Source organism: Misgurnus anguillicaudatus, chromosome 6 (assembly GCF_027580225.2).
Source record: "Misgurnus anguillicaudatus chromosome 6, ASM2758022v2, whole genome shotgun sequence".
Taxonomy (NCBI): Eukaryota; Metazoa; Chordata; class Actinopteri; order Cypriniformes; family Cobitidae; genus Misgurnus; species Misgurnus anguillicaudatus.
Window position 1 is genome coordinate 12,598,502 of NC_073342.2, and position 9,398 is coordinate 12,607,899.

The 9,398-nt window shown below is 36.1% G+C and overlaps 1 protein-coding gene across 1 annotated transcript in view; it reads left to right on the top strand.

Annotated features, from left to right (window-relative positions):
* The window catches only part of LOC141349045 (uncharacterized), a 46,407-nt gene extending 37,336 nt beyond the window's left edge, over positions 1-9,071 (top strand). Inside the window, exons 31-46 of the mRNA XM_073868528.1 lie at positions 34-269; positions 3,594-3,777; positions 4,436-4,610; positions 4,712-4,896; positions 5,512-5,581; positions 5,876-5,994; positions 6,091-6,122; positions 6,371-6,518; positions 6,918-7,010; positions 7,168-7,208; positions 7,332-7,451; positions 7,655-7,753; positions 7,843-7,962; positions 8,102-8,141; positions 8,374-8,491; positions 8,617-9,071. Coding sequence (XP_073724629.1) covers positions 34-269; positions 3,594-3,777; positions 4,436-4,610; positions 4,712-4,896; positions 5,512-5,581; positions 5,876-5,994; positions 6,091-6,122; positions 6,371-6,518; positions 6,918-7,010; positions 7,168-7,208; positions 7,332-7,451; positions 7,655-7,753; positions 7,843-7,962; positions 8,102-8,141; positions 8,374-8,491; positions 8,617-8,782 — 1,946 coding nt within the window. The 3' untranslated portion in view covers positions 8,783-9,071. The remainder of the gene's footprint in view (positions 1-33; positions 270-3,593; positions 3,778-4,435; positions 4,611-4,711; positions 4,897-5,511; positions 5,582-5,875; positions 5,995-6,090; positions 6,123-6,370; positions 6,519-6,917; positions 7,011-7,167; positions 7,209-7,331; positions 7,452-7,654; positions 7,754-7,842; positions 7,963-8,101; positions 8,142-8,373; positions 8,492-8,616) is intronic.
* Positions 9,072-9,398: the final 327 nt, after the last annotated feature.

Consider the following 9,398-nt stretch of genomic DNA (forward strand, 5'->3'; position numbering starts at 1 on the left):
TATTTTATTTAACTTGTTTTTCTGAAACAACAGGTAAATGCAGTGGCTGGGGTGACCCTCACTACAAAACATTTGACGGAACATATTATGCTTTCCAAGGAAACTGTTCCTACGTGTTGGTCAAAGAAATTGTTCCTAAATATGATATCAATGTCCATGTTAAAAACTATTACTGTAACACTGCAAAAAATTTCGCTTGCCCAGAGTATGTGATTGTGAACTACAAATCCTATAATATCAAGATAACAAGCTACAGCGAGGATATTCAGGTGAGTTCCAGGACTTATACAGACAAGTATTCAAACATGCTTGTTAACAGTGCTTTAAGTGGCCCAAAAGAGTACTCTATTTTTTATTTTTATTTTTGCTGACTCGACTCCTCCCCTAAGGTACCTACAACTATATTGAAGGGGTTTTATATATAGCAGTCAACAGACGACATTGTAAAAAATAATAAATCCTTTAATTAGTTTGTGGATTTGCTTGAGCTAGAAATAGCTACATAAATAAAATGTCCAAAAGGATTTTGAAAAAATATCCTTCGAAAGAGCTACTGTAGAAAGAGCTTATATTGAACATAAATAAAATGTGCAAAAGGTAGGTATGTGAGTAAAATTTTCAACATGGTTAACTGCTAAAACTAGTTGTTCAGATAGAAAGACTTTAAAATGACACCAAGATCATGTCTATGGGTACAAGAATAACAAAATACTGGCCATTTGAAACTCGAAAGTCATCACTTTATTTTGCCCCATTGTTTTCCATTTTGTGGGTGGTAAAACTCCTGTGTGCGTCGTTCAAATTAATTACAATTTTGTTCACTTGTAGTTTAGTAATTAAACTAAATGTATAGGATATTACAATTTCAAAAATGTTTTTACTCCGCACATCGCCTGAGGAAATCCGAAGTTGCATCGAGAAGAACCAAACTGACAGCCGCGACAGTGGAGATTGGCACGTACCTACAAAAAATTTTTAGAAAAAGCTTACGTCTGACATGCAGCGATATCATTCTGGCTTGGTGGGATGTCAGCCAACGAGTCCTCTGATTCTGACCTTGTTCTTTTACTACTCAGAGTCTAAAGCCAGGAGGGCATATTGTATTGTATTTTCATTTTAACCAAGCAGCTATGGTTGCACCTTTCACACACAAACACACACCTCTCCAGCCCACATTGAGTTGTTGACATTGACAGCAGCAAAGCGACGCATGCGCTTTAAAGGCGGAGTCCACGATGTTTGAAAAACGCTTTGGAAAAAGAGACGGGCTGACTAGCAAAACACACTTATAGCTAATCAGCAGTAAGGAGCGTGTCTAATTACCCTCATCGTTGCCTGGGTTGCGTATGTGTGGGGCGGGTCTATCAACAGAAGGTCCAGATTCTATTGGGGTAGGGGCGTGTTTGTTAAGGTGATTTCAAATATCAACATGGGCTTTCAAACATCGTGGACTCCGCCTTTAACTTGTAAAACTCAAGGGTGTATGGGTAATGTAGTCTCTGCTCTTGGTGGGTCGAATTAGGAAGCGTGCATTGTGAAGGGCGCTCTGAAAAGCGACAGCGCAGCCAAAGGATTAAATTAAACCTCTGATTTAAACAGATGTGCAAATGAGTGTATCGATACGCTAAAAGCACATTCTGGACGCATAGAGAAGTGGTGGTACGCTCAAGAGCTATTTTTGGAAGTGACGGTACGCGTACCGGCCCACTTAAAGCACTGCTTGTTGAGCAAACTTACTAAAAGGAATAGTTCACCTAGTAAAGAAAAGTTGGTCATTATCTACACATTTTACTCCAAAATTGCTCAAAAATGGCGATTGAATATTTCCACTAAAAAAACATTAATATTTGAACTTTTCGAACATCTGGTTGCGCATTTTGTCACGCATTATGTCAAAAACAGGACAAATTAATACAAAGAGGTGACATAACTCGCCGTATAGGTAGTCTATTTAAGTTTATATTTGACAACATATTACCTACACAAAAAATAAGTAAATCAAGGGACATCAATAAAGGGATATGGTACCTCAGATATATTGCTTGACAGAACTCCCTGAAGCCTGCCCCATCCGACACTGATAGGTCTCATGTTCTTACAAATTAACAAAATGAATTTCTCTGTTATGGCCTTTTGTCATGTTGCAGACAAAGAGCTTGTGGCAGACGATGCAAAGTAAGCGTCAAGACTTGGCTGTTTAGCTGGAGTTCCACACATTGTGGTCACGCATATTGCAAACTTTCGGGAGTGTCAACCACATTTAAATGCGGCAGTAATTCCCCTAAATGTTCGTTACATGTCTGTACGGAACAAGACTCACTCCCGAAAATGTGATGATTGACACTGAGATAACCATAGCAACGTTCTGCCATTTCGCGAGCTTATCACTCCCAGCTTTGACCAAAATAATTTAACAGCATTATGTTTCGCAATAAACCTCCATCTTGGCGTCGTGAATTGTACACTTCTGTGATGCTGCTTCACAGGGCCCTATCTTGTTGTGTTGCCAGGTCCTCGTCTTTTTTGTACTTACATACCGTTTTGGCGCTTAACCGTTTATGGCTTTTAGCTCATGAAGCGTTCAAGTTTTTTGTGTTATTAAAGTGTGAAGGTGCCGTTCCATATATTTTCATCTTTTAGGTAAAGCATTTGGATTTGTTTCGGTTTATTATTCGATTTTTCTTGTTCGCTTTTTTTAGTGCAAGATATGGCAACAATGGGCAGGAAACACTCGTCATTTTTTGCACTGCACATAAAAAAGATTTTTCCTCCTTCTATGAATTTATTTGTTCAGAAGAGAGACCCGTAATGTCCATGATGCACGTTAATACACTTTGGGGTGGCTTGCCGGACAGGGATTAGCTTAAGCCAGGACAAGACCTTAGTTTAATTAGGAAATATAACTAGTTCTAACAAACAAGCATTATTTAAAACATTACTTGTGTGCATTTTGAGGCAAAACAAAGGGCACTGATGTATTTGAAAATATGTCAGTGCTAGTTGTTTTCAGTTTGGACAGTGCTAACATTTATTTTAGTCTAGGACTAGTTTAATCCTTGTCTGGGAAACCGCCCCTTTATTAACTATACTTGTTCGGTTCAGTTGTGTACAGTAGAAAACAAGATTAAGCATTAAAAGATGACAACCAAATTAATATGCAGACAGTCCGACTCCTGTTACCTGTCCCTGAACCAGGCGCACTAGCGCGCCCACTCACAAAGCAGACAGCCACGCCTCTACTACCGTGGGCATTTTTTCCACTTTTTTATATATATAAATATATATATATATAAATATATATATAAATATATATATAAATATATATATATATATATATATATATATATATATATATATATATATATATATATATATATATATATATATATATATAATATAATATGGTTGTATATATATGCACAGTGTGATAAGGTAATGAATGATCTTATAGGCCTGCAAAAATCCTGCAGTGTATCCTGGGCACACAAAATACACATCCATATGCCATGTAGTAATGAGTCCAAGACATTTCAATATACTTCAATATAAAAATATATATTTATTGTGACTCATAAAGACCTTATTACCCACAGGTCTATGTCAATAATGATGTGAAGATCCCAACATACAGTAATGAAGACTTCTCCATCACCACGTCTGGAATGGCTGTGACTTTGAGCATCCCTGAAATTAAAGCAGAAATTTTAGTTAATCATCATGGTTTTGAGGTCAAACTTCCATTCTCTGAATTCAGTGGTAATACAGAAGGACAGTGTGGTGAGTATATATTAGATCTCTCATGTCACAATCATTAAAGAAAAGAGTTTTTTTTCACCTTAAAATACCATTTTCAAAAGAGTTTCAGTCGTTCTTCCACCCGAAACAGGGTGAACGGCACTTTCACATTCGCTTTGCAGCCCTTTATCGGTCGGAACCGCACTAAAGAAGTTTCCAGCCACCGGGTCGCGGTCCTATAGTTCGAGTGAAAACTTCAAAAACTTGCTTTACGGCAGACCTACAATCCAATCAGAGCCAGGTTTGCTGCAGTAGGCTAAATTATTTACGACAGTGGTAATGGACAATACCGCTTCCAACCTGTAGGGGGAGCAAAGAGCAAAAACTCTTTAGTATTGGTTTAATAAGGGGACAAAAATGTTATTTACCGATTTATCTGTGCATGAAACTACGACAGGGTTTCATTCCATGTTGCCTGTGCCACAATATTCTTATGCTCTGCAATATAATTAACATTTTTGCAGAATTGGGCATGCCTGAATTTAACAAAGTCATCTACTCACATACTGTGGAGTAAATTGATAAAAAAAATTCTTATTTGTGCTCCACAAAAAAACATTGATAATGCAGTGTTGGACTCGCTGGAGGGTCTGGCGTGTTTAAGGTTAATATAAAATTTTCAATTATATTTCAATTTAAGGGGTCTGTGACAACAACCCTACAAATGACTGCAGACGTCCTGATGGACAAACGGATGAATCATGTGGGAATATGGCACAACTGTGGGCAGACAGCCCAGATTGTCAAACCTCTCCACAACCACCATCTAAAGGCTCCAGCTGCAATGCACAAAACTGTGAACTCATCAAAAGCGAGTAAGCCACAGACTACTACACAATCACTTATTTTAAATTTTAAGCCTAAACCACAATATACTTCACATCTATTCATTCCCACTGTTTTGTATTTAATACAGTTTGTTCAAGAGTTGCCATGCAGTGGTGCCCTATCAAAGCTACTATGACGCATGTAAATATGACATATGCAACAAGAAAAGTGAATCTATGGCCTGTACCAGTCTGGAGGCTTATGCACGAACGTGTGGTGAGGCATCTATCTGTATTGACTGGAGAAACTCAACTGAACCTAAAGGACTCTGTGGTAAGAAAACAAGAAGACCCAAATGCGTTACTTTGTTTGTATGTCCATTCAAAAAAAATATTTTTTGATGAATGAACCTAATTAATTCCAAATCATGCATATTAGCATATTAAATATACCTACAAATCAAATAATGGTCAGTGCATTACCACAAACACCTATTAAGTAAAGAAACGTTTAATATGTGGTACTTATGTAGTGACTCTCAACAAGTTTCTTTTTTACGGCCTTTTTCTATGAGTATCATAATCTTCTCGCAATTACATTTTTAAATCATTTCAACTATCTGATGAGTTGTTGGAACGTAGTTATGTTTACTTTACTTTTATACGTTACAGCAACTCATTGCTAGTCAATTCAGTTAAATTACTTGTAAATCCAAGTTGATTAAACATAAAAATTTACTAATATTATAACATTATATTTACTCTTCCAGTCTAGTCATATGCAAAGTTTGCTGGGAACTGGAAATCCATTGCCTATTTACAACTGAGCAAAACATTTTAATAAAAAAATGAGCATACTTGTACATTTGTTTATATAACACACTCATGGTTGCATTTTAGATATAAAGAGGCCATTAAAAGTCTTAATTTCTGTTGATTTATATAATAGACTACAAGTGTGCCGATCATAAAGTCTACAAGGCATGTGGACCAAAGGTGGAAAAAACCTGCAGTACAAGGTAATCTTTCTATTCAAAAATAAGTCCTATTCTCAGAAATAAAAGGTACCAGAAGGTACCTAAAAGATGCATACTGATACTCTAAAGGTACACATTGGTGTACACATTAGAAGTACATACAGCTACCAAAATGCTACATATTAGGACCTTTATAAAAGGTACTTTACAATGACAAATTTTGTAGCTTTCTTTTGGAGAGTTTAAATACATGGTTACATTGTAGTCCTGCAATGCTCCTTAATGTACTGTATTCAACACATTTTAAACATCTTTCTTTTTATTACCTAAAACAAGATACAACGAAATGTTTGTGCACAATGAATGCGAAGATCCAAAGTATATGGAAGGCTGTTTCTGTCCAGATAACACATATCTACTTAGTTCAACATCAGATCAATGTACAGCTAACTGCGGTAAGAAATGTTAATGTATTTACTCACCCTGTTTGTAAGATGAATGCATCTTGATGTAATATTTTTTGTTGATGTGTTTTAAATCCATGCTTGTAGATTGCATTGGCCCCGATGGATTATCTAGACAGGTATGATTTACATAACATTTCCTCCTGAGATTGTAAGATTAACTCTCGAGTTGTAGCCCAAAAATAGGATTAATTCGGCAGTCTCAGTACAGTAGAGTATAACAATTACATGAAATAAATGTCTAAAGTGTTTTCAATATTTTTTAAAGTACATAATCATTTATACAGGCTTAAAATCATTCATACAAATAACTTTACACAATAACATTACAATAACTAACTATCATCAACATTTTCATATCCTGTAGCCTGGGGATTCATGGACCATCAACTGTACAACATATAGGTGTTCCAGGGAGAGCTTTGGTGTTGTGCAAGAGCCTGTTAAGTGTCCAAAAACAAAGCCCTGTGGCGAACAATACAAAACAACTATAACAAACTGCTGTCCAACATGTGGTGAGTTATCATTACAAGACAACGAATACAGTGGTTTCCCAAATTGCCCGGCCTCCCTTTTGTAAAAACATTCAGCAAAAGACACTCTCAGATAGTATGTCTCGCATTAACTATGTATGTGGGGTATCAAGAATCCTGAAGACAAAAATTAAGTCATGCACATTGTACATGGACCCTTGCGAAATGCATTAAATATGGCCCATACTTTGGCCTTTATTGCTAATTTTTAAGCTGTGCAGGGAAAATGAAAACGCAAACATCCAGACTGAAATGCTCAACCTATATCATAAGCAGTTATTTCAGATCATACAGTACATTATGAGTATGCAACCTCTAAATAGTCATAACCTTTTATAAAATGCACCACAACAATCAACTTGTCCACTTTTTTCAATTCAGAATGCAATATGGAGCTGTGTCTTATGAAGAAATGTGACATTGGATACGAGTTAGCAAGCACTAAATCTGAGGACGGCTGCTGTCCAGCCTGTGGTAAGTTTCATATTCATTTACTAGAATATTTAATACACATTTTTGGTCTAAGCAATTGTATACACAGCACCTTAACAATGTTGATTATTTTTGTCAGAGCATATTTTCTATATGTATTTTATTAAACAATCACTAATTCATTTTTTTTTCTGATCAGTGCCCAAAAATGTCTGTGTTCACAATGACAATGAGTACAAGGTGAGTACAAGAACATTACATCACAACACCACAAAATGCACAACTGGCATACTAGCACACAAATAAAGCATTTCTAATTTTGCAGTGATGGGTTCACTTTACTTATTCTGTCCTTTTCTCTAGCCTGGTGTTAAAATCCCAACAGATTCATGCAATCATTGCACATGTGGAATGGAAAAGAACCCAAAGACTAACCTTCATATTATGGAATGTTCTCCAATAAAATGTAAACCCTGTGGAGAGGTAATATCCCATTTTGATCAGGTTGTATGATATTAAAAAGTCTAACCATACTTTTAGATACATACTAATAGTGAAGGTTTAATCAATATTAAAGGTTTTAAGTAGTATGTAAGAGTTACAGATCCATGATATTTCAATGGATTTACAAGAATCAAGTTGACAGTGGTCTATTGAACCTTTAAATTTGTCTTTGCACTCCAAAGGGCTTTGAAGAGGTAAAGGTTGAAGGAGAGTGTTGTGCAAAATGTAAGCCAACAGGATGTTTGTATAAAAAGGCAAACAAGATCTCACAAATTCTCAAGGTGCGTCTTTCTTCAAACTTCTATTTCATCAATCCAAAAAAAAAGTAATTGGTTTTTTAGTACTTGTCTGCCCTATCTGATTTTATTAGGTTGGAGAAGTACACAGTTCTGAATGCGAGGAGATGGTCTGCCGTGAGGTTGATGGAGTCTATTTGATTGAAAAGTCAATAATGAATTGCCCGGACTTTAATCCAGCTGATTGTGTGCCGGTAAGTACACTATCTGTAGCATTAGCATGTAGGTCAAACATGATATTTTTGTATATTGTGTGCGATGTATGACTGTGTACCACTAATGCATGAGAAATGCTGTATGGCTCTGATGTAATAAGGATTTGTTTTCATACAGGGGACTGAGAGAATGGATGCAAATGGATGCTGCAAAATCTGTAAGATATTTTCTCTGACTACTAACAGGAGCAAAAAATTTAATAATCATGTCAAGTTTATAGCAGACTATGAACTTTTCAATGGACAAAATGTGTTTAGACATTTAAAAATGCACAAATGCCATTGCTTTAAATAGGATAAATCAAATAAATCTTCAAATATGATTTATTCTGTAGGGCTTCTATTCAATGTCAGTAGGGCCAACGCTTATCTCTTGCTTATCTTATTCAGGTGATCGTAAAGACTGTACAGTCGTAAGGACCACAGAGAAAGTGAGCGCAAACGACTGCATATCCATCGATCCTATAGAAATGACTTCCTGCAGTGGCCAATGTGGTACCAAGTCAATGTGAGAGTGCATGATTTGTTATCTTTTAATAAGCTGTACACTTCATGTCGCAACCCAACCAAAACTGGGAGTCACTTGAAAAAAGAAATTGCTCATTTAGACTTGTTTTTTTCTTTTGGGCACAGGTATTCAATGGAGCAACGCTCAATGATGCACGTCTGTTCTTGTTGCCGGGAGAAGAAAACTAGCATGAAAGAAGTGAAGCTGAAGTGTCCCAATAACAAAGAGATCTCGTACAAATACATCCACATTGAGAGCTGTGAATGCACTTCAACCAAGTGTGGGGAATGAAAACCGAATAACAGATTATTTTGCTATCAGACCTTGCTTTAATTATTTTTAGATTCGATCATGACGTTACAATTTTAACAAAATAATTTAAATTTAAAGATAATGGTTAAAGTATTTTCTAAATATAGCTTAAACTGTACTCCTTTACTCTTTTAACATATCTTAACTTACTTAATTTACTTATTTTTTCTTTCTACACATTTGATTCTTCTGTAATGTTTAATGAAATTATATTTAATAAATTTGAATGAAGGTGAATGTTAAACACAATAAAGTAAGCAGCAATTGACTACTTGCTTCCTCCTCATTCTTCTTAATGCAGCTCAATCATTTCCGGTAACAGTGTATCTAAATGCAGAGATCATTGTTCATTATTTCTATTTTAGGACGGTCACTTGATTAACTCCTGGAGTCCGACCATTTTGGAACTCATCCAGAGGTTTTGTCATGCTCTTACATTCTGCCTTTTTTCAGTTACTTTAAACATATTAATTAAGCAATATCGCTCGAGTAGGAGTGTGATATAGCTCTAAATCACCATATCTGTGATTAGGCCAGAGGCACGAGGCCGTAGGCAGTTCCATGGAACCTGCAGTTCCACTGTGTTTTCGCGTTC